This window comes from Chenopodium quinoa, unplaced genomic scaffold (genome assembly GCF_001683475.1).
Source record: "Chenopodium quinoa cultivar QQ74 unplaced genomic scaffold, ASM168347v1, whole genome shotgun sequence".
Taxonomy (NCBI): Eukaryota; Viridiplantae; Streptophyta; class Magnoliopsida; order Caryophyllales; family Amaranthaceae; genus Chenopodium; species Chenopodium quinoa.
In genome coordinates this window covers 334,532-360,603 of record NW_018743574.1, presented here as the reverse complement: position 1 = coordinate 360,603, position 26,072 = coordinate 334,532, and the positions used below count along the sequence as shown (strand labels likewise).

Here is a 26,072-nt window from a genome sequence, read left to right as displayed (position 1 = left end):
TGACTGTTAGTTAACCTCACTAAATATCATATCAATGATGGTAAAATAACCAAATGAGAACAACATACAACCAAAGCATAATGTGAAACTCTCCAAATCAGTAATTTTAATTTGTAAAAGCCTACAAGTTACAAATAGTTTAGGGCGCTGCTATGTGCAAATTCTAACTATGCAGTGTATAACCTCAAATGATACAAATCGCACAAAAGGTTTCTACAAAGGAACAAAGCTATTCAAATCTTCCACCACCCTACATTCAACCAGCTCAATTTATGAAACTACAAAGTCTGTTGACGTGAAATTGGGGCCATAGGCACAGATGACGAAGGACTATAGAACCCGCTTTCAGATCCTGGATAAGGCTGATACGGGTTACCCTGAGGAGCTGCATAAGGAGACATACCTGTGACCGCGGCCCCAACAGAAGGGTATCCAGACATAGGGGGTGGCTGCGGGGTTGCCCCGTAGCTGTAAGCCACATTAGACATTGATCCAGCAGTCTGAATAAACTGAGGCTGCATTGGATATAATGGCATCGGTGGCAAAGGGGGAAGAGGCGGAGGGGAAGAGGATGGTGGGGGCGGCTTCTCACCAGCTGTTGATTGTGGATTATGTTGCAGGGATTCAGGATGGGGGAAGGGTGGCAACGGTGGCGGTGGTTGCTGATTTTGAGGGGGTGGCAGCAGCGGGGGTGCTGGTGTATAAGAAGTTGCCTCATTCTCAAGTTTGGGTCTCTTATCAGAATGTTGGGGATCACTAGAGGAATCTGTGGAGTTGCCAAAAGCAACACCTGACACCAAAGAAGTAAGGACGTGACTAAGCATCTCAGCTGAAGCAGTAGAAGCAGTAAGCTTAGCTGCCACTGCGGCAGCTGCAGATTTACGAGAGTCGTCCTCAGCAGACGTAACAGACTTGTCAGGTAAAGGGACTTGTCTGGTGTATACAACAGGATTTGGTTGCCTGTCCCCAGAAGTAAAACCAGGTGGTGCAGAGGAAGCATGAACATCTTTCATACCCTGTTCCTCCATTGTCATGTTGCTGTCAGAGCTCACAAACTGTCGACTAACAATAACGGCTTGATCCGATTGCAATTGAGCAGCCTAGAGATGCCAGAAGTGCGGAATAGTCAGCACAGGAAGAAAGACATTATGATATCCTCAACTAAACTGAATGAATAATGAAATTAATTCCAATAGGTAGTTTCAAAATGTACTACATTTCTGGTACGTGTAAGCATCCTAAATTTTTGCAAAATCATCTACATAGCCACTAATTGCAGGGACAAAGAAACAGCACAAAATAATATGCAGTCAAGAGGTGAGTAAGAACACAATGCGTAATCTTAAAATTATCTTTTTAACATGTGAGTAGTACGAGTAAGACTAGTGACAATCATTACGTGGTAAGAGAAAATAAATGGCAGTATTAAGATATTGAATTTGGCTAGAACCATAATTTACCATCTTACATCAGTGAACATTGGATATGATGAAGTTTAACTTACTTGGAGCTGACTACGCACTTGATCCAGTTTTATTTCCTGCAAACAAGTCAAAACATCACTCAGTGCGGTTGCAGGGTGTAAAAATATCTACAAAACTGACAGCCACAAACACAACCCCCTCCAACCACCACAGCGCAGATTGAGAATAAAATTAGAAGGAAAAAAAAAGTCTGTTGAATATGTTATTTTCTTTGAGAAACCACTTACACAAAGAAACCGCCTTACAAAATACATGTTTAAGAGTTTTTCTTCTAGCCACTGTAAAAAATAAAATAGCCATTTTGCCTTAGCTAAACAGCCACTTAGAATTTGGGTCATTTATAATTTAATTACAATCACACTAAGTTACAAGGTAGTTTCTTCAATTATAAACTTAAAAATAAAAATGCAGCAATAGAAAATCACAGTTAAAGCACACTCTGTAAATAATTTACCTGCTCTTGAAGAGCATCTTTCAAATGCGATACAAGACTTGCCCTTGAAGCTTCAAGTGTTGTCAGCTGCTCAATGCATTCCCTCAACGCAACATGCTGTCCTTGCAATTCAGCTCCGCTGAATTTACCTGTTTAACAAGGTGTTTAAAAGAAAATATAGCTCAAAACCAACAACAGACATGCATACAAATCATCATCCAAAAACAGAGGAAAACATTTGTAATAAAGAGGAAGGCATATGCTGATACGCTATGCGTCATGTTTCATTCTCTCAAAAAGAAGGTTGAACAAAATGCTCTTCATGAAAATACAGCTCCGTATAGTTTTGTTTCTTTGGATAAAATACTACACAAGATTATGGCAAAAAATTTGTTTCCAATTCTCTTATTTTTCCAGTCGATTAACGATACATGATGACACTCGAGTGCTCAACTGACACAAGTTACAATACATAATGACACCCGAGTGCTCGACTGACACAAGTAATGATACATGATGACACTCAGGTACTCAGCATTTACAAAACCAAATGTTGGTCCCATCCATATGCCATATAGGACTAGCCGAGAAGGTTTAACAAAGAAGTACCGTCGCAAGACTAGGTTGAAAGACAAGACACGTCTGAAATGCATAAAATACAAATTCATAAAAGACCTAACCCCTTAGATATATCCTACTATTAGATTTCTTATATTGCACATGCAATGTGCGTGTCTCTCCTAGTAAGTACTTACTGTAAAAACAAATCCTATGCACACTTCAAAAAATTACTTCTCTTCTCTATCATCTTTTGCTTCTCGATCCTGACTGAAGAATCAGCAGCTAGGTTTTTTCACATCTTTTGAAATATTAATATTACCCAAATAACTTCTTATTATCTCTCTTCTCTATCATCTTTTGCTTCTCCATTCTCCCTAATCCTCAAAATCCCCATCGATCTACCCTAATAGCTAAATCTCCATAACCCTTGCTAACCTAACTTTGTGAAGTTTCCTGGCTTTGATTAACCTGCAGACCTCACATGGCTCACAACAACCAAATTCCTACCATCCCTATTCTCTACTAATTTCAACAATCGTGAGGCCAAAAATTGTGATCAGCTGACTCGATGGTAGTAGGTCCTACAAAAATTTCCTTGTTTTGAAAATTTTGAAATAAAAATTAAAAAAAAAAAAAAAAAAAAAAAACCTAAAACCCCCAAAATATCCCAATGTTCACTACTAACATGCCCATAATTGCATCTATGAAGAGATATATGTTGGCAAAATCATCGCCACTACTAGATATGATTGCGGGTGGAATGGTATTTGTATTTAAACTATGTGTTGGATAGTGGAGGTGGTTTGTTACTTGGTTATTGTGAAATTCCACCTCTAGTTGTTGATATTGATTGCAATGACATAGTGCTCTCAATCAATCAATCAAAGCCTTAATCTCATAAGACAGTGCTCAGATTACAAGTAATTTGATAAGAATATATGAATGGTTGTACTGGTATGTAACATGATTTTCAAAATGATTAACCAACATTAACTAATTGTACCATGTTAAAATGAATAAAATTGGAAAATTTAATTCATTTGGAGGCTTGGAGCTACTATTATTGTTTAGTACTCTGTAATTGTCACATAAGTGTCCTATACACAAATCCAGCTCCCCTAAGGAAGTCCTTCAAAATAATCGAATTGAATATTACCAATACTTTGCAACAGAGAAAAACTATTATGACTTCAGATGAAAGTAAGGCGAGTTTCAAAAAAAATCTCGTTGTCAAAGATATGAAAATATTATAGACCATTAAACCCCAACAAGGTAACAAGAGAAGGACATTTAAAATCTTTTAATGCTATTGCACAAAATTTCTTGTATAATTGAAAGAAAACACTGCTAAAGCAAGGAGCTAAGGTTTCACTAGGCATGCCTTGTACTTGCAGGAAAGCATTGTAAAACCAAACATTTATGGTTTACACATGTATTCCACCACAATTCCAACATTAACACCAATCTCCTGGACTATTAAGCACTCCATCATCAAATAACCAGGGAAGGAAACAAATCACTTCACATCTTCCTACATAAGACCACCGCTTATTCCAACAAACTCCACACACAATTCTAGGTTCTTAACATAGGTTATACAAGGGCTAATAAGTTCAAAAAAGGGGTGTTTGGTTCATAGGTTTTAGGTATAAGGTTGGAATGAGTAAAACCCTTGATGTTTGTTTAAGATAAATCTAATTTCTAAACTCATACCTCAAACCCGCAAGGTATGGGTTTAGAAATCCAAGGGGGAAGGCATCAAATAAAAAAGAAGATATCCATTCCCAAACAAAAACTAAACACAAAATATTAAGGGTTCGTTTGACATCACTGTGGTTTTGTGTTATTTGTTTTTTAAAATCATATTATACATGTCATATAATGAATAAAAATTAGTCAAACTTATTAAAATCATAATAATTTTAAAACTGACAACAGAAAAGTAGGAACACCTTTTTCTTGTTTCCTATTTTTGGTTCTTTGTTTTAAAATAAAAAATTAAAAATTAAAAAAAAAAAGTGAAAATTGAAAACAAAAAACAATGCCAAACAAGCCTCAAGAATCAAGTTTCAACCCCATACTACCTTTAGCTTCATTCTTGTTTCCAAACCCACACCGCTATGTGGGCCAAATGCCCCCTAAGATAATATAAGGGCTAATAAGTTCAAAGAAGATGAGAAAAGATAAGAGTTCATATGTTTAGATAAAATAAGATAAGGGTTGCGAAGTTTTGGCAAGGACTAACCATATAGTTAGCTCAAATAAAATAAGATAACAAATAAGGGTTAATCAGTTCATATAAGATAAGCACAAGGCTACCCATACCGCCATATAAGATAAGTAAATTTAAAGTAACTAGAGCACTACCCTTGGTGTGGACAAAAAATAATTAATAGGGTATAAAGTACTTCTGATATATTTTACACGTCAATAAGTGTTGTTATATACTTATATTGTGGGCTCATTATTGTAATTTTATAGGCTTACATGCATATTAAGCGTTATGTTAGGGTTTTATATTTATTAACGTTATTTTTTAAAAAATAGAATGTTAATGTTAGTTTAATAACCCAATATAAAAGAAAAGTAGTAAATTAATTTTTGGGATTTTTAAGTGTTTGAAGAGTGACACACAAACCTTTTATGATTAGTATTATTAACTGACCTTATTCAAGAGTGTTCGAAGGGATTCAAAAACCAATTCATTCTTTCAGGAGTGATTAAACATATCGTCTTCTACTTAATTTTAATTTTTGGGTCAAGATTCATACTTTTGAATCTAGAATCATATCAACCCTAGTCCTAGAATATTACATAAAGGATAACAAAACAACATAACACATTTGATAAACAAAAGTAAGGTCCAAGAAATAATAGCCAAACAATTGTTATTCACTACAGGTTTCAGGTGGTCAAGGGAACAGGCTAGCTGCACACTCACGTGTGGGGTAAAGTTCAATCAACATCCATAACAGCATCATTGACTAAATTGTTTACGTAAATGAAATATAATGCTCCAATACTTCAATACTAGCCATCTACTCTTTTTTAAAATAGTATAATCAATTCAAGAAAACTCATATGACATCACACTATACAAAAGAAGATTGAACCTAAAAACTACACAAAATTGAATCTACCAACACATTACATTCGGAGGATGAGTCATAATGAAGTTGAAATTTGATGAGGACATTCCAAAAAGAACTAAGAAATTTACCTGATTTAATCCCGCTGCCAATATCCTTTATAAGTTTCTCCAAACAGCTAATGGTATTTGTACATCTACTCAGTAAGGCATCTTCATCCAATTGACCCCCATAAATCGTTTCAAAATCTGAAACTATTTTATCTAACATGTTTCCAATAGACTGTCTCTGTCCACAATCAAGTGGTGAAACTTGTGTTAGTAATCAAGTTATCATGCAGCAGAAACAAAACAGATCAACTAATCAGCTAGTAAGATTCCTTACAAATTTGAAGCTGAGTTGCTTCCCACTTTTATTAACATTGTTTTCTGGTTGCCTGCCCATAAACTCTTCCTTCAAGATGTGCCCTCTTGAGCCGAACACTTTCCTTTCGTCCCATATACTAATCTGTAAAGATAATATAAGCCAGATCAAAAGGGTTCATTAAATTACTTGAATAAACACATGTTTAAATGTCATGGCATAGAATAAAAGGAAATAATATTTCTATTTCAAAAAATATGCGTAACCCGTGCATTTGCATGCACACAATGTAGTTCTAACTTGAAGGAATTCAGCATACATAATATGACATGCTATAGGTGCTCGACTTTTATTTGATACATCATTCTCACAACACCAGATATCAATCCAACTCTCTATCCACGATAGATAAATTCTATTTGGTAGGGTTCAGCAAATAGTAATTTTTAAAAAATATCAGATACAAACTTGATGCTTCTTCCTATCACTTCTCTAATTCTTTCAGTTTCTGGCCCTCAAAGCACCTATCTAGAATTTCAATATGCAACAAAAATGCCATTGAGCATTTCCATGCTTCAAAAACATATGCGATGTAAATATGCATCTAAAGAACAGTGATAGATGGGGCCAAGTAGTAAATTGATAACAGAAATTACTGAGGAGACCAAATGTTAGATAGTAGCTGCCACGTAATACAAAAAAGACTCACCAGTCTACGAGCTGCATTTTTTGCAAACTCATCCCCATTGCGTATAACATCACGAAGTGCTTCAGGAAGGACTCTCCAAAATTCAGCTACGAACTCAGCACCCTTTCTCCGACTATTCTGCAAGATATCATTCGCAAGATACAAAAAGGCCAACCTTTGCTCCAGTGGAGAGCTATGAAATTGTCGGTCCCAGGTTTCAACCACTAATTTTGCTTTATTCATGTGAAAAATACACCAATGAGATAGAGCTATATGATGTCAAGGGTAACAACTGACAAGTGGAAGAAACTGAAAACAGTGGCCAACATAATATGGCAATATGCCATACAATTAATTGATGATTGATTTGTTAAACAAATTAAAAGAAAAAGGGGGGGAAATGTGGCCTTGAGCAACAGATACAATTAAAGGAGTACGATCGGATTCACTTACATCTCTCACAATCTTTACACTGAGTAACAGAAATAAAACAGAAAAACAAAACTTGACAGTTGACAGTGTAGAATACTGGAATGTACAGTACACTGAAATGACACTGGTTGTAGAATATACAAGTAGACAACACTTCACAGCAAAAGTTGAATAAAGTAAACAAATCCAAATATATGAATGACTAGATATGAGTCCACAATGATTATTTAAGAAAATGAAACGATAGGAATCCATAACATTATCCCTATGATGATATAACATTATTCTACATACTTTCCATAAACAGATCTTTAAATAACAAAACCCAACATATACTGAATATGGATTAAATTGAGCATGTAGTAAACTGGAATTTAGGATAGAAGATTGAGTAAACAAACAAAAAAAAGAATTATTAGACAGCTTTAAGATAAACAGCTAAACACACACACAGACACAAGGAAGAGATGGAGAACAGCATATAAATTAATAATTAAAGGCAAATAGGATACTCTCTATGCTCTGTTGAGAATTATTAAGCTTTGTCAATTTCTCTACTAAAATCTGAGGGTTGAATGTGCTGCCCATTTTCTCTCTCTTTATTGAGCAAGTCCACCACGACTACACAAAAGGCCGGTCAGTTCCTGCCCTTCCTGGTGGACCTTTAATCGAGAAAACCTTCAACATAAAACAAAAAAATTAAATAAAAAAAAAAATTAAAATAAACAATGAGTTAGAGTTAATCACAAACTCACAACAAGTACATGTAAAACGTTCATAAGACGCACTGCCAACATCCAGAAAAACTTTCTTACAGCATTATTAAAGTATTCAAGCTTTTTAATTTCTTATAAATCTGTCTTTTAATAACATGGTCCCACGTCCCCTTCATGTAATCTCACATTAATTGATTTTGTTTCAATCCTATTAGAAATTCAATCCATATTTTCAACATAATATTCAGCACAATTAAAAAAATAACTAGCCATATTGAACAGTACAAGTTTACTCATCTTCAGAGTATCTTATACAGGCAGCTTTATATAGTAGCATACCATACTTTCAAAGCCATGTTACAGCCAAAGTCCACAACTTTTGATACAACGTAATTGCTACTTTCCATTTAATCTCCCTTTTGACATTTTATACACAACGGAATCACACATAGTGGAATCACATTCCACCAACTGTTGAGTTATAATCACATTCCATCAATGTGAACAGAAGTTACCAATCTCAAGCATAGTACTTGTAGTAACTAGTAACCGATACTTGACTTAAATGAGTGAATAATCTATTCCAGATTTCACAAGCAAAAAAAAAAGGTATAGGCAAAGTAGGCCCACAACATTACTTCTCAAGGAACAAAGAGTTCTAAACGGTAAAGGCCACTTAAACAACTTAACATATGTAAAGTTCAATATGACTACTTCATACCAAGAGGCTGAATTTCCAATGTATGAACATAATTCATTAATTCAATAGCCAAGTATTAACAGTGAAACCTGATTCATTCATAATAAACATTTTACTTGATTCTGAACACGACTCCTAAGCGCCAATGGTGGATAACCACTACACTCGCGAAATTTGAAAATCATTACAATGCAAATATCAAATTGAATGATTGAATCCAAACCAAGACTTAGCTAACAGTAAGAAATTAAACTGTTGATCAGGAACAGGATGGAATCATTAATTATTATTTGACTAACACTTTAAAATTTTAGCTAGTACAGAACCAATGTAAAAGAAGAAAATTCCTAAATTGTTTAAGGCAACCCAAAAGTTAAAACTGCCAACCCTTTCAGCAGTTCTCATATATGTAGGTTTCTGAATCTCTTATCAAACACCCACAAAATAAATTACAAAAAAAATTGTCACGAGATAATCTCAATGATTTAATAACATTTTTTTATTTTTTTACATCCACTCATTAATTATCCAACTTGAATTTAAAAGTTATAGGAAAAAAATTAAAAAAAAAAATCCATTCGTTCTTGATTAATGAGGCACCAGACAAAACAATTCACACAGAGTAATCAAGAATGAAAACAGACAAAAGATGCAAACTTTAGCAAGAAAACCCTAAAACTCGAATGGAAAAATAACTTACAAGAGTTAGAAAATTAAACTGAATAAATAAACCCCATTAAAATTCAAACAATGAGGTAAAAAAACGAGAAAGAAATCAAATTTCAATTAAAATAAAGATATGAAGACGAAACAAAAATGTAGAAGCAGGGGATAAAGAAAACAACTCACCAGGAAAAATACAACCAAAGCCCAGAAATTAAACTAAATTGAAGAGGACAAAAATGGATAAATTAGGTATAATTACGTGAATTAAAAGGAAAAATCATCCTTTTAATTCGATTTGGATGGAAAAAATTGAAAATAAAAATAGCAGGTTAGGGTGAAGTGCAGTAAATTTGGATGCAGGGGAAGAGAGAGAAAGAAGAAGAAGAAAAGGGGACGAACAAATAATTTGGGTTTGAAGAAGAAGAGGGCAACAATACAATTGCAAGTGTGCGTGAGTTGAGAATTTGTTTTTGCCAAATTTACCCCTGTTTCCTGTGGTTTTTTTTTTTGTAGGGTGTTTTTTCTTTGATTTTTCAATTTGTTTTGGAGAGAGATTTCGTCATCTTATTTTGAGTCTAAAGTTCTTTGTCTTTGCTAATGTCTGAACTCTGAAGCTTATAGACTTTTTTTTTTTTTTTTGCGATAAATAATGTAGCGGTGTAGCCTACTATTATAAATCTTATTATAAAATTTTACTATCTAGAAAATGGCACAAAACAACATGTTTAGCTACCTACTTCGGTCGATTGTTCCCGTAATTTTATCTCACTTTTCAACTTGTTAAGAATAATCTCATATGGGGAGTCCAAGATTTTATTACCATATGGGAAGGATGGGACGGGGATGAAAACCATAACCACCTCGCCCCGCCTCATACTCGTCACGTACCTACACCCATTATCCATATATTTTTAAAAATTACATCAAGTATGCAAATTCTTCAAGGTCTAAAGACTAGATATCAGAGTCAAACACTTGTTGCTAATATGATACTTCCTTTGTTTTTTTTTTTACTCGACCCGCTTTGACTTTTACACTATTCACTGTCCATTCTTTAACTATCTTTTGTGAATAATATATAAAGAAAAACATACGTGTCGATAAGTTATATCATGATTATATATATCTTTTATAATTTTACTTATAAAGAATTAAAGTTATTGATCGTTAAATTTTGCATTGACAAGCATGATAAAATAATCTGGTTAGGTAAAAAAAAAATAGAGGAAGTATCACTCGATGTTATAGAAAAAAAAAACGCAATGCGTATATGCTATCATTCTGTCAAACAAAAATAGATTGTGTATTAAATGATTACTTTTTGTAATTTATTTTAGTATGTATTTAGTAATTCATTATTGCCATTTTATTGGGCTAATTTTCCCCCTTCTTATAATTAGGTAAAGATGGCACTGGGTCGGGCCGGCTCAAAGCCCAACACGAAAAAATAACGGCACGGTACTGTGCGTGTGGGTCGGGTCTGGATCGCTGACAGGGTAAAGTCGTATCCCCTAATCAAAAATAACTACCTAAGTCCTCTAACTAAAGTAGATAGGGAAGTAGGGTCGAACTCCACAGGGAAACAAGTCTTTCTACTCCTAATTAATTATTATAATCTAAATTATCTAAGTAACCAATATTTATAATGAATAATAAACTAAACTACGGAAATCAAGAATAAGGAGAAAATAATATATAAAAGGATCTAGGGCATAGGTTCACCAATAAATAATATTGCAGGGTAGAATATATTAATCATTCATCAATGCATATATTAATCAGATTATAAAGGGCTTTCGCTACGTATTATAATCACACAATTAATTTACCGGTATTAAATCTCATCTTTCGAATCTCGACCTAACCATTTATAAATTAACCTGCCTATTGAAACTAGACCTAAACATCAATTCTCATCTGTCGAATCTCGAATCAATATTGTCAAACTCATGCATAAAAGATCAGGCCTAATCTAGTCACAGAGCATTAAATCAATCAATAGGAAATTAATCTAGCATTGATAATCAACAACAATAAATTACCCCTTCATATTATTCATGGGTCCCCATAAACCCTCAAAAGAAAACTACTCACACATAAAAGAAACTAAACAAATCAAAGCAATAAAACAAGACATAATAAAAGGAATAAAATAAACTACTAAGATTAAGAGAAGAGGAATAGTTACCAAATGAATCTGGAATTAAGAATGGATTAAGAACAAAGGTTTAAGAGAAAGAAAATCTAAGAGAACAATTAAGAGAGTAAAGAAAAAGTAAAAGAGAGAGAGAGAAAGAGAGATCATCCTAAAAACGTATTACGGAGGAGTATTTATACTCTGTACAAATCCATAACTAAAACAAACTAAAACGACGCTAATCGTCTCCTAATAATTACACGCGCCCGATCGGGCGAGGCACCGCCCGATCGAGCGCGCCTTTTTGCTCGTCAGAACCAATCTCGAGCCCGGCCGGGCGCGTCACCGGGCGCCGACCTTAGCTTCTCTCGCCCGGCCGAGCGCGCCTTCAGGCGCCAGCCTTTTTGTCCGGGCGGCTCTCTTGGGCCACTATTTGGACTACGATTGGGCTCCAATTCTTCGGGCCAATCTAGGTTTCCTCTTCCGGTCTTTAATACTCGGTCCAAATTGCCTGGTATCACATATACCGAGCCCTTAATCACCGGTTCGATGGCTTTAACCGGCCCTGGGCTATAAAATCTGGTCGTGTTTCTCCAATGCTCGTGATTGCTCCAAAATATCTCGGGAAAATACTCCAAAAGTGTAAATCCCTGCAAAAGTCAACCAAATCTACGAAAACACTAGAAAACACCAATTAGTAATAAAAGTGGCTCTAAAGAGCCAAAAAGAATACTAATTATGACCAAGGGATGGGGGTAAAATACTATATAAAATAGACACATCAGCCGTCTTTATTTGGGAGAAGCACGATAAGGCACCGTACGACCGAGCCCGACACAATGAATCACATATATATAGGTTTTATTGGCACATTTATGATAGTACAGTTTAAATAGTAGCTTTTTAAGTCTTTTATCGCTTTTTAGGTCAGAATTGCATAATTTGTCCATTTTGTGCTTTATTACGCTTCATTTGTGCTTTCTTAATGTTTCAGGTAGTTTCTATAACTATTTGGACGCTTTTAGAGTGGTTTTGGGAGAATCGGACAATGAAAGGATGAAAAGTCGATGAATCGAGGATACTCAATGAAGGATATATGTTTGTGGAAGCTTAATTTGAGATTTATATGAAAAAGTAATGAATATAGCATCCACAACAATCGTTATGCACTTTTCGGAAATGAATTTGAGTTCGAAACGAAGTTGAACGATATTTTACGAAGTGTCAAAACAACCTTTGCTCACTTTTTTTATCATAACTTGAGTTTTATAGATTGGATTGATGCGACTCAAATTGCGTTGGAAACTAGACTTGAAGAGATTTCCAATGATAGGTCAAACACCCCAAGAAGCTTCCTAGAACATAATTTATGGCCATTTTAATCCAAGCATGTAGCCTGCGATCATATCCCGCGCCTACTCGAGCAAGCCGTAGCTACTGCTGGTCAGCGGCTGACCTGTGCACGCAAGTTTTGGAGAGCAGCCAAAGCAGACACAGGCTTCGTCGTTCCACATCCTTCACTCGTCCCTCGATTTCGTCGATCTTATTCATGCCACGTCACCTTCTATCGTCCAATAGAATTACAACTTATGTACGAAGTATATTATTTTCTTATTTATTTTCTTTAATTATTTTATAGATTAATTTTAGGATAATATAAATACTCATCAAGGGATATTATTTTGCCCTTATGTCTTTTTATATCTTTTTTATTTTACGTTCTTTTTAGTTTTCTATCTAACCCTAGTTTCTCATTGCATCTCCATGGATTCTTCCATGGACGATTCTTGGGTTTATTATTTTAATTCATTGAGGTAATTTTATTTCTATTTATTGCTTTTAATTATGTTTTATTTTTTAGATTTAGTTTTAATTATTTATTTCATGCTAAAGTAGTTTATTTCTAGGGTTTGGGAATCCATATTTATATTATGAATTTTCATCTATATTATTGATATTTTGATTATTAATTTCTCTAATTGATAGTGTTTTATTGTTAATCTTGCAATCTGATCAATTGTTTGATTAATTATTGTTAATAAGAGTTTGAAGTCTTAAGATCTTACTTTTAGAGGCTTACCTACAATTAGCAATTATGATCATGTTAGCGGCCGAACTACATATGCTGAATTGAGAGCGTAAAGACCCGGTCGTAGGCTTAGTAATTGCTCTAGATAATTGATTGATTGAATTGTTATTGATATTTGATAGATTTAAAACTATAAACATGGTGAACCATAACCCTAGGTCTTTTTATTAATTGTTTTATTCCTATATTAGTTTAGACTACTATTCAACCTAACTCGTGACACAGTTTAGTTTCTCCAATTTCGTAGAGGTTAAATTGAATAGCTATCTCTCCGTGGATTCAACCCTACTACATTGTTAGTTGTTTTTGTTAGGAATTTATTTTTGATAGATGTACGACAACCAATCACACTACAAAGCATGCTAAAATCAATGCAATTTTATTAGGCACGCAACTCCGGCACGGCTTGGCACAATGGCACGTGGGTGTGGGTGTGGGCCGTGAACGGGCCAACCTTTTGTAAACTTTGGCCAGCAGGGCACGACACGAAACTCGTAGGTCGAGCCATGCACCAGGCCTAACCAACCCGAAAGCCATGTGAGCCTAGCACAAGACACGACCTAGAACCATCTTTATTATAAGGTGGGTCTAGGACGGGGGAGGTGGATGGGTGTGGATATCCAGGTGCAGGGTGCAACATGAATGATTTTAGATTTGGATCCATTGTGGGATAAGAATGAAAATTCTAGATGGAGTTGAGGATGTCGGCATATGCCCCCTGCATATGCACTGTATTGAGGGGAAAAAATATCGATATAACCAAACCCGTTTTGTAGGTCCAAAATAAATTACATATAACATATAAAACTTATAAAGTAGTCAAAAGTATCATATAGCAATCATGTATATACACTAAGGGGTGAGCATGAGACGGGTACCCGTACTGTTAGTATTAACGGTTCGGGTAACCGATAACCAATATCACTAGTAAAAGTGATATCTATTAACCGAATCGATAAGTTCGGGTACCCGGATTTCGAGTATCTGAATATTCGAATCGGTTATCGTGTACCCAACAATGATAATTAAACATAATAATGTACTCCGTAGTTATTATGATATCATTTACGCTAATTAACAACAATACTGATTAGGGGATTTTTATCCACCAATCAGCATCCGACACGTGGGCCAGCCAGGTTTCGCCACGTGTCCTTCATGTAGGCCAATAGGAGTCTGCCACGTGTCATCAAGAGATTCGTCCTCCTTGGACCAATTGCAATGTGACACGTGTCCACCCATGCCAAATGGGAAAACCGGCCAATAAGGCCAAATCATTGTGGGAGGCCCAGTCAGCCTTAGGTTTAACCTAAACCTAGTACTGGCACGCATCCCAAGGCATATAAATATGCCCATTAATCCTCATTAAGGGGGATTACGCACATTTAACACTCTCACCTAGAGAGACCCAGTTACTTTTATTTCCGCATTAATTACTCCTTAATCAAGTACTAACTTGACCGTCGGAGGCGGATCTCCAATCGTCCGGAGCATCCGTTTGTTTTGCAGGTATAGGCGTCCGGTTCCAGTCTCAGAATTGTAACTCTCCCGCAGGACATCAGAAAACCCCGAAACATTTTGGCGCCGTCTGTGGGGAGAGTACTTCTGAGATGGCATCCACGTCTGTACCGACTCCTGAAGAGAGGCGTCCCCTGGACGACCCTCAAGTTCAGTCGGACCATGATACTGAGGAAGAATTTGAAGTTGAAGCTCACACAGCTTCAGACGGGACCCTAAGGGCCCGACGCACCCGTCATACCGAAAGGAGAGAACGGGAAGATCTTCAAACTGGACTCAGTGATCCAGCCGGCGCACCGCCTGTTCAGCAGCAGCCGGCTGATGGGTCTGCTCCCATTACAAGAAACGAACTCATGACCTTCATGAAGGGCTTCAAGGGAGAGATTCAAGAGTTGCTCAACAAGAAGCCGCCTGCTCTGGCCAAGGAGCAGTCGGCTAAGAAACCTTCCTCTTCAGGGAAGAGGAAGCCTGTTCAAGGGCGAGAGGCGACCCCTCATCCTAACTCTAGGAAGTGGGAGCCGCCTGTCCTTGATTTCACAAAGTACCGTTTTCCTACTCCAGGAAAGAGGACACTTGTTCGTCATATTCAGGCGGACGGGTCGAAGAAAACATACAAAGATGCTCGGCTATTGCTAGAGCAGAAGAAGAATGACCGATTGTCAGAGTCGGCCTCTACTTCAGACTTCCAAGACAGTCTACGCAATACCTCGATGAGGTATACTCAGTCGCATCATGAGAGTCAGTCAGGTGGTACCTCCCGTCAGTCAGGCTTTCATAGTGACCAGGCGGTACCAAACTTACCATTTGTACCGCAACAACAATATTTTTTGCAGCCACCTCTGTTTGGAGGGCATGTAGCAAAGAATGTCCAACCTATGGACTGGCAGCTACGGTTGCTTAGACTTGGGGAACAGCCGTCGGCCTTCTCCAAGGAAATTACTGAAGCCGCTCAGCCGACTAAAGTGAAAAATGTATTAGTAGGCGCCTATGACGGCACTACTAACCCAGAAGACCATTTGATGGCATTCACCAACCTGATGTACCTTCAAGGGTTGGATGATCCCACTTGGTGCAAGTGTTTTCCAGCGACTCTCAAAGGAATCGCACAACAATGGTTCGGCAACCTGCCGACTGGTTGTGTGAATAACTTCAGGACGCTTGCTTACTTATTCACCTCCAACTTTTCCATGAACATACCTGCGAAGAAGACGACCCTTGATTTAGGAACGATTCAGCAGGGCGAGAAGGAGGGGCTTCGTTCTTACATCAGGCGGTTTAACCTGATGAGTATACAGATTCAAGGGTTATCGGATGAGGTAGCCTATACTGACTTTTTTAGAGGCCTCAAAGACGGGTCGACATTCAAATTTGATTTGGTTCGAAAGAGGGTGGCGACTCTTCAAGAGGCCTTGATTGAAGCGGAAGCCTATATATAGGCGACTGATCTTTGTAGTACGGGAAAACAGTCGGACGGGAAAAGGTTCGACAAAAGAGAAGGACGACAGAAACAATCGTCGAACAAAGATGAGAAGAAGAGAAAAGAGGTTTGGGCGGCTGATTCCTCTAAACAGCCGGCCCAGAAGAAGAGGAAAGAATTCAAACCATACTCCCCAAAGTATGCGTTTAACAAGGATAGCCAAGCTATCCTAAAGGAAATCAAGGGACGGATCTCAATTGAGAAGCCGGCCCCCATGAAGGGTTCTGCAAGCAACCGGAACCAAGAAAAATTCTGTGATTATCATGAAGATGTTGGTCATCACACCAACGAATGCATCAGTCTCATGCGGTATCTGGACCGCCTGGCTGAGCAAGGCGATCTTGACTCTTATGTCAAGAAATCTACGGGGAACACTTCCTCGAAAAAGCAGTCGGCCAAAAAGAGTCAGCAGGCCGACAGCTCTGATACAGATGATGCAGTCGTCTACACCATTGCAGGTGGCTTCTCAGGAGGCGGCCCCACTATTAGGGGCAACAAAGACAATATCAGGCGGCTAGACGTAAATTTCGTTCACCAAGAACGGCCCTCCAAATATTCATTTCCTGAGATTGTCATCACTGAAGAAGATCTAGGAGGGGTAAGGGGGCCGCATGACGACCCTATCGTTATTGAATGTAAAGTGGCCAACCAGAGAGTTGGCTGAATCCTTATAGATACCGGAAGCTCCTCAGATCTTATCAGTATCAAATGTCTGTCAAAACTCAAATATCAGACTGATTGCATACATACGGCATCCCACCCTTTAGTAGGGTTTGGTGGAGGAGTCGTCCACCCAGTGGGACGAGTGGATTTACCCATCCGCCTGGGTGAAAAAGGGGAAGGACGACACATGGTAGTCCGGTTCCTGGTAGTAGAAGAACTCTCGACCTACAACATGATTCTGGGACGACCAACCTTGAATAATTCCAAGGCTGTTATAATCCCATCTCTTATGTTGCTCAAGTTTGAGAGGGATGATGGAATAGTCGGGTCCCTAAGGGGAGATCAGAGGATGGCCCGAGAGTGCTATCTCTCGGATATCAAGCCCACTGTTATGGCCGCTGGGTCAAGTGGTGGAAAAACAGACCTTGACAATGTCAAGGAGAGTGCGCCTGTTCAAGAAGCAGGCGGCAAGAAGAGAAAGGCAGCCCAGACGGGGGCCGCAAGAAAAGACAGAAAATAGCAATCATTGGCAGAGGAGCGGTCGGATGAATTCCGCCCTCAGCCGGCTGGTGAGCATACGGACCTGATCTTAGACGACTCGCGTCCTGACCGAACAGTCAAAGTTGGGACGAGTGCTCTGAGAGTCCTGGGTGACGACTTTCACAAACTATTGAAAGAATACAAGGACATCTTTGCATTCGAAGTCCACGAAATGCCAGACATTAGTCCTGACCTGGCGGTACATAAACTGGCTGTGGATCCGAAAAAGAAGCCGGTAAGGCAGAAGAAGCGGAACCATGGCGAAGAAAGAAGTCAGGCGGCAGCCGCCGAAGTTAAAAAATTACTTGATGCAGGGTTCATTCGGCAATGTTACTTCCCAGACTGGGTTGCAAATGTGGTGCTTGTTAAAAAGCCGAATGGCACCTGGCGAATGTGTGTAGACTACACAGACTTAAACAAGGCGTGCCCCAAAGACAGTTACCCTCTGCCTAAAATTGATAACCTGGTCGACTCAACAGCCGGCCATGCTTTGATGAGCTTTATGGACGTCTACTCTGGTTTCCATCAAATTCCTTTATGGAAGAAAGATCAGGAGAAGACGGCCTTCGTCACTGATCAAGGGTTATACTGTTACACGGTCATGCCGTTTGGTCTTAAGAATGCCCCGGCCACCTTCCAGCGAATGATAAACACTGTGTTCTTTGATCAGATTGGGAGAAACGTCGAGGCATACATTGATGATATGATTGTCAAGTCTAAGCTTCAGATAGATCATCTGTCGGACCTCCGAGAAACTTTCGCCACACTCAGGCGGCACCATGTCATGCTCAATCCCAAGAAATGTGTATTTGGAGTTGAGTCTGGGAAATTTCTCGGATTCCTTATCAATCAGAGAGGAATAAAAGCGAACCCTGAGAAGGTGCAGGCGGTCATCGACCTGCAGTCGCCTCGTACCGTCCGAGAGGTTCAGAAGTTAACAGGTTATCTGGCGGCCTTGGGAAGATTTCTTAGCCGATCAGGCGACAAATGTTTATACTTCTTCCAGGCCATTAAGAAGAAGGCAAGGTTTGAATGGGGGCCGGATGCTGAGGCGGCCTTCTAGAAATTGAAAGTTCGCTTGCATTCCTTGCCGAGGCTGGTCAGCCCTTTGCCCAAAGAAGTACTCTACATGTATCTGGTCGTCTCTGATCATGCGTTAAGCGCTGTTCTTCTTGCTGAAAGAGACGACTGTTAGCTCCCGGTCTACTTTGTCAGTCATGTACTGAAAAATGCCGAGTTGAGGTATCCCTTAGTGGAGAAATTTGGTCTTGCACTCTTCATGGCTGTTAAAAAATTGAAGCCCTACTTTTTGGCACATGTAGTCGTCGTGTATACAGATCAACCTATCAAGCGGCCACTAACCACCATGGAGTCGTCAGGCCAGATGATCAAATGGGCCATAGAAATGCAGAGCCTCGAAGTTACTTTCGAGCCTAGAAAAGCAGTGAAGGGGCAAGCCTTTGCTGTCTTTATTGTTGAGATGACTCGTCCCCCTGATTCTCGAGATCCAGACCAAGTCTGGAAGGTATATGTGGACGGAAGCTCTACTTCAAATGGTTGTGGAGCAGGCGTCATATGTTAGTCGCCAGAGGGCGACAGGTACGAGTATGCTCTACGCTTCAGTTTTCAGGCCTCAAACAATGAGGCAGAATATGAAGCTTTAATAGCCAGAATCCGCATGTGCAAGGCGGCAGGGGCACGAAAGATAGACGCCTGTTCTGATTCACAATTGATAGTGAGTCAGTATAGTGGCGAATACGAAGCAACCCATCTGACCATGATCAAGTATTTACAGGCGGTACGACAAGCAGTCGGATCCCTTGAAGATTTTCATCTGACACAAGTGCCGAGATCAGAAAACAACCAGGCGGATGCACTTTCAAAATTAGCATCATCCGCCTCTTGTGATACTCCTCAAACTGTTTTTTGGGAAGTAATGGAGAAGAGAAGCATCGAGGAAGACCCTATTGGAATCCTAGACAGAAGCTCAACCTGGATGGATCCAGTCAGGGCATATCTGACAGACGGTACCCTACCGGATGATCATCACCAGGCGGCTGCGCTGAAAAAACGGGCAGCTAGTTTTGAAATGATAAGGGGAGAACTTCACAAAAGAGGGTACCTTCAACCCTACTTAAAGTGTGTTACTCCAGAAAAGAGACGAGAGATACTAGACGATCTTCACTCTGGTTACTGCGCTTCCCATATAGGCGGTAGGTCGCTTGCTCAACGGACAAGGCGGCATGGCTACTTTTGGCCTACTTTAGAAGCAGATGCAATGGAGATGGTGAAAAAATGTGACAAGTGCCAAAGGTTTGGCAAACTAATTCACCGTCCGGCTACTGACCTCACTACCATTCATAGCCCACTACCGTTTGCTAAGTGGGGCATGGATATTCTGGGTCCCTGTTCGCCTGCTACAGCGGAAGGAGGTACATACTTGTTGCAGTCGACTACTTCACTAAATGGGTGGAGGCGGAGGCTGTAAAGGGAATCAAGACGAAGGATGTAATTTCATTCATCTGGAAAAATGTCATCACTCGGTTCGGGGTTCCCATGTCTATGGTTTTTGATAATGGTCCCCAATTTGAGACGCCTGTTCTCAAAAGCTGGTTGGGTGACCAAGGAATTGCACACCACTTTGCATCAGTCGGCCGTCCACAAGCAAACGGCCAGATAGAAGCCTTTAATAAAATCATCTCATACAGTCTCAAGAAAAAGATTGAACGAGCAGGCGGCCTATGGGCGGATGAATTACCACATGTTCTCTGGGCCATTAGGACGACTGAAAAAGGGGCGACTGGAGAAACTCCATTCCTCCTAACTTATGGTGCGGAAGCTGTTCTTCCAATTGAACACTACGAGCCGACTCTTCGAGTAATGCTATATGACGAAGAGGCAAACTGGGAAGCCATGCGCCTGGCATTAGACTCACTCCCAGAAAGGAAGGGCAATGTTGTCTTACGCCATGAAATTTACCGCCTGAGAATGACCAGATCATACAACAAAAAAGTACACAGGCGTCCACTCAAAGTGGGGGACTTTGTACTTAGAAAAATGGAAGCATTTGGTAGGGCTAATGAGTCTAGCAAATAACTCCCAACTGGGAAGGACCCTACCGAATCTATGAAGAGGTCAGGGACGGTATCTACCGTCTGGAAACACCAGATGGCCAACCGTTGCCTCGAACCTAGAATGTAGATAATCTTAAGAAATATCTCTTTTGAATGATGTAAATAGTCGAGGGCTACTTAATAAAAGTTTGTTGTTTCATTCAATTTTGTACTAAGAGGGGCATGCGTACTGACAAACAGTCGGCTACTCTCCATGTTTAATTTTCATTCTTACTTAAGAGGGGCACGCCGCTTGTTCCACACAACCGGCTACTCTCCCATAACACAGTTCACCAAGAACTATCAAAGGCTCATGGCTGAAATGATCAGACTAGGCGCCAAGCCAACTGATCCAAATATAAGTTTAATTCGACCTGTCCCAACATTATAGCAGGCGTCCGACGGCATCCATCCGGATGAAATTCGTCGCAGAGAGCAGCTCCCTTTTGGGTGGAACATTGTTCTATAAAATCATTACACGACACCTATACGACTGTCTAACCAAGACAACCACGTAGTCGTTTCCCGAACAAGGATACCTCTCACTTAACTGACTAATCAGGTCAAACAAGTGTTCGCAGTAACCATCCGTGTCAACCAACCGACTGAACTACTTGGGATAAGAACAGTCGGTATCTTATGAGTTAATAGCCAACAAACATTGGCGAATAAAGGGGAACAACCGGTACCCACCGCTTGAAACCTCTACTACTCAGTCACTCGGCGACTAGGTAACAATCATGTTTACTTGGTCACTCCTTAAAAATTTAGTATGAAACTAAAAAGGTGTTCATACAGCGCCTGTTCACACTAGATTAAATGTGGCGGGGAACAGTCGGCCTGGACCGACTAGAGTCTCTAGCCTTACAAAAAAAAAAAACAACAAACAAGGCAGGTAGGAAACCACCTTCCTACTTGGTTGAAGGGGATCCAGTCTTTAAAGTGGCCGACTGATCGCTTAGCCTGGAAACAGACAACCAGTCGTCCAGGGGCATAGGTGGCGTGACTAACTACCTCGTACCTGTCCGCAACTATCGGCCATGCAAAACAGTCGGTATAGTATGCAATTGGATATCAGAGTTTCGATACTTAGCAAAGTCGAAACAAATTCGAAACATTTTGGCAAAAAGGCGACCTAAAATAATGGTCGCCTGAGTTATATTAACAGCCGGCCAGAAGGACCGGCATAAATATTCATACCCCCGGCCCCTTGGCCGGGTAAAAGATACAAAAAGAAGCCGGTCATTAAGACCGACAAAATATTCAAAACCCCGGCCCCCTGGCCGGGTAAACAGAAACAAACGGCACGCAGGCCGTAAAAAGAAGACATAAAGCTTAAGAAGGGGCAGATCTTCAATAATAGCAACTGTCGCCTGGTCAACACTCTTTTTGCTGGACTCGGCTTCAGCTGCATCCTTCTTCGATGCATCCACCCCAAGCGGCACAAGCGCCACTACCGGCTCCTCATCCTCCAACGCCTCGTCCTCAGCAGCCGCCAAGATCTCTTGATTATATCTATTAGAACACTGGCGGTACGTTTTTTCCCATGAGGAAAAGTCGGCATTAGGGAAGAGGCGGCCCCAGGTCAGGCGCTGGATCTGAGCAGAGTCTTCCATCATCTCTCGGACCAGCTTCTTCTTTTCTTGCTCGGCCTTTGCCGAGAGCTCCTTAGTAAGACTCTTCTCCTGGGTCACCAGGCGTTCCTTAACGTGTGCCAAGGATTTCTCCAAGGTGTCGTATGAGAACATTTTTTGGCGAAGAGGTCTCAGCTCGGCCTTGAGATTGTTGATGGTCGCCTCCAGCTCATTATTTTTCTTCTGGACCACCTCCAACTGAGCCCGGATAGCAGAAGTAGCCTGCGGCTGATAATAAAGAATATCAGTTGTCAAAATCTCATTTTGGGCAATTTGAAACATTCCCTTATCACAGTCAGAGGCGGCCATAGCTTTTGCAGCCTTTACCTCTTTGTTCTTCCTGTCAAGCGGCTTGCGAAGGTCGTTCACTCGGAGCAGGGCCTAAGTAAAAGGGAACAGGCGTCAGTTTTCAAACAAAAAACAGGCGTCCTGGAATTTAAATAACCAAAAATTTGCTTAGTATATCTCAGCAAGGACCCCTGCAATCCCGTCTAGGTCAAGGGTGCCGACACCCCTGACCGCCTCCCTCTCAGCCGGAGGGACGGCTTTGATCATAGACTTGGCCACCTCGACCAAGTCTGGCTCCTGAGGGTCGGCTGCATCAAGCATAAACAAACGGGTCAGACCTAGTAAAGAAGAGAGCAAGTCTAAATTCACAAGGACAGCTTCATACTTCTAGGCGGCCTGATTGGAGTGGACGGCTGTTTCTCAGTCGCCGCATGTTTCCTGGCAGTACCAGGAGAGCTCGCAACAGTCGTCCTCCGGGTCTTGGAGTCCGGCTGTTGGGAAGAAGAAAAAACACTCGGTCAGTATATGCCTAAACCCAACTCCAAAAAGAGAGTGAAAGGTTCGGAGCTCACCAAGGGCGCCCCCTTGTTGGGGGAGTCGGTTGAGGATTGTTGCATAATAGAGGCTCGCAACATGGCCGCCGCAGTCTTGGAAGCGGTGATCTTGCTCATGGCGTCCGCTACAAAGACAAGATACCAAGTTAATAAAAAGATACAGTAACTCATGGCAAAAAAGAGTATTCGAGAGGCCGGCTACCTCTTGAACACCGACTGCTAAGGCCACAGGCGGCCAGAAAGTACTCGTCATAGAGCCATTTGAAGCTCGGGACGCAGTGCAGGGGTACTTGCTCTCGTACCCCTGTAGTAGAGTTGACCCTCGACTCTACTTTAAAGAGTCCTTTATCCAGGATCTCTTTCTTGCCTTTGGGGGGAATAGGCGGCATGCTGCGGCCGCCTACAAGAAGAGGCGGATTCCTGTTCCACCTGTTGAAGCGCTTGTTCAGCTCTGTGTCTGAACTTTCAATGATAAGGAAGGTGCTTCGCCAATCCTTCCACTTGTTTGCTTTACCTCTTGTCATGAGGTAGCCTCTGTGGCTCGTCAATTGATACCAGCCGGTACCGCCTGCCTTAGGGGTCCGGCTGAGGTAGTTCATGTGGGCGAAAGCCTCGAAGTTTGGCTCCACCCCGTGCAGTTCGCACCCGGCCACATAGCCGAGTACGTTGACCCAGGAGTTTGGGGCTAACTGCAATAACCCCAACTCATACCCATCCAAGATCCGCTGAACAGCCGGATGTAGTGGGAAGCGCAGCCCAGCCCTGATGGCCGCCTCGTAGCAGCCAAAGCAGGCGCTATCATAACTAGTACCAGCCGGCCAGACGACTGTGTCTTCTGGATCCGGCACGAAAACTAAAAAGCCGAGGCCCATTGTGTGGTTCGCAATAAAGCTCCCCACTCTCTCTTGCATGGCCGTGATCCGGCCTCGTGGGACAGTGCAGTAGTAAGGGGTATTTTGCTCTCGGTAAGAGGCGGATGGCTCCGCCCAATTGTCCCCCTTCTCAACTGCGTGAGAAAGCCTCGCCTTTTGTAGGCGGTTGTTTTCTCTTCCGTGTCCAGAGAAGCATGACCAGAAGAACTAGACTCGGATTCGTCCTCTGACGAGTCCGAAGAGGACGACTCCTCCCCTCTCCCAGAGGGGCCCGCCTTCTCTCCTTCAAAAGGAGTAGGAGAGAATGTAGACATGTCAACTGTAAAATGGGAAGGGGTCACCTTGACCCCTCCCTCAGAACTGTCGGCTGTCAAGCCGCCTTGGTTCACTTCCACATCTGGCGCCTGGTCAGATGTTTCACTAATCGGCACCCTGTGGGAGGAGCCGTCTCAGTTCGAGATCCTAGTTGTTCTTTTTGTTCTGGCCATCATGTTCTGCATAGACACAGAGACAGTTGGACTTTGTATAAAGGGCAAAGATGGGTCCGGAAAAGGGCAGGCGGCACTCCTAGTCCTAGATTCAGCCGTCCCCGGTGACCGGCTGATCACTAACCTAGGTCGTGTCGTGTGCTTTCGTGGTGCCATTTCAAAAAAGAATAAAATAAAGAGAAAATTAAGAGTAAGAGAACCGACGGTTACCTGAACGAGTGAAGTTGACGGAGTTCTGAAAATCCTGAGTAGCCGGCTTGTCAGAGCAGGCGGTAGGCAGAAAGAGTCCGGAATGTCAGAGCAAGTTCAGGGGTCCGAATGTTCTCTCGAAAAAGTTCTCAAGTGTGAAAATGGCTGAAGTCAACATACCCTTATATAGGCAAAGTGAGAAGGCAAAGGGTCGCTTCCAAAATTCAAAATTTGGGCGGGAGAATCTCTCGGCCTTTCACCAAGTGACACCTGTAGCAGGCCGTCGCCTGTCACGGTGCGACACCTGTCACAGGTAACACGTGACCAGTCACGTGCCACCTGTGAGGGGAAAATGATTAGGGGATTTTTATCCACCAATCAGCATCCGACACGTGGGCCAGCCAGGTTTCGCCACGTGTCCTTCATGTAGGCTAATAGGAGCCTGCCATGTGTCATCAAGAGATTCGTCCTCCTTGGACCAATTGCAATGTGACACGTGTCCACCCATGCCAAATGGGAAAACCGGCCAACAAGGCCCAATCATTGTGGGAGGCCCAGTCAGCCTTAGGTTTAACCTAAACCTAGTACTGGCACGCATCCCAAGGCATATAAATATGCCCATTAATCCTCATTAAGGGGGATTACGCACATTTAACACTCTCACCTAGAGAGACCCAATTACTTTTATTTCCGCATTAATTACTCCTTAATCAAGTACTAACTTGACCGTCGGAGGCGGATCTCCAATCGTCCGGAGCATCCGTTTGTTTTGCAGGTACAGGCGTCCAGTTCCAGTCTCAGAATTGTAACTCTCCCGCAGGACATCAGAAAACCCCGAAACAAGTTCTAATTCTCTTAATAAATGATTCTACTTGTAGTTCTGCTTCTATTTTATGAATATCAAAATTTGTCAAAGCTTCATCTTTGGAATGCAAAAGATACACATAACAAAACCTAGAATAATCATCTATAAACGTAATCATGTATCTTTTGTTCCCCAAAGAAGGAGTACTGTGAAAATCACACAAGTCACTATGGATCAGTTCTAAAATATTATAACTTCTCTCAACTCCCTTAAAAGGAGTTCTAGTGATCTTGTTCAACATACAAGTAGAACATTTATTAGAAGAAATATCATAAGGTGGAATCAACTCTAGTTTAGACATGAAATTCAACTTATTGAAATTAACATGACCTAATCTAGAATGCCATAAATAAAATAAATTCACACCATTGTCATTACTAATATTTAAACAAACATCATCCACCATTACAAACTTCTCTCTTAACGCGAGTTTAAACAATCCATGAGTTAAATAACAACGTCCAACGAAAGTGCTACCTCTAGTTATTGTACATCTATCTACTTCAAACACTA

The 26,072-nt window shown here is 40.8% G+C and overlaps 1 protein-coding gene across 2 annotated transcripts; it reads right to left on the bottom strand.

The window, feature by feature from the left end:
• On the bottom strand, nt 1-9,880 carry LOC110681810 (UPF0400 protein C337.03-like). Of its 2 annotated transcripts, none has more exons than XM_021857932.1 (8): nt 9,316-9,880; nt 7,563-7,728; nt 6,640-6,887; nt 5,952-6,074; nt 5,699-5,849; nt 1,939-2,066; nt 1,505-1,540; nt 1-1,100 (listed from the first exon to the last, which is right to left on the bottom strand). In XM_021857932.1, the coding sequence occupies exons 2-8, from the start codon at nt 7,636-7,638 to the stop codon at nt 279-281; spliced, it is 1,584 nt and encodes a 527-aa protein (XP_021713624.1). In that variant the 5' UTR covers nt 7,639-7,728; nt 9,316-9,880; the 3' UTR covers nt 1-278. The 2 variants fall into 2 exon arrangements, with proteins under 2 accessions (XP_021713624.1, XP_021713623.1); XM_021857931.1 differs by having other exon boundaries at nt 5,699-5,855; nt 9,316-9,873.
• Nucleotides 9,881-26,072: the final 16,192 nt, after the last annotated feature.

Excerpts from the sequence above, each read along its gene's own strand:
- LOC110681810 (XM_021857931.1), bottom strand. The coding sequence starts at position 7,638 with ATGGGCAGCACATTCAACCCTCAGATTTTAGTAGAGAAATTGACAAAG. Across the intron at positions 6,888-7,562 it reads TTCTCAACAGAGCATAGAGA|CTCTATCTCATTGGTGTATT; the intron begins GTATCCTATTTG and ends GACATCATATAG. Across the intron at positions 6,075-6,639 it reads AAAATGCAGCTCGTAGACTG|ATTAGTATATGGGACGAAAG; the intron begins GTGAGTCTTTTT and ends TTATCTTTACAG.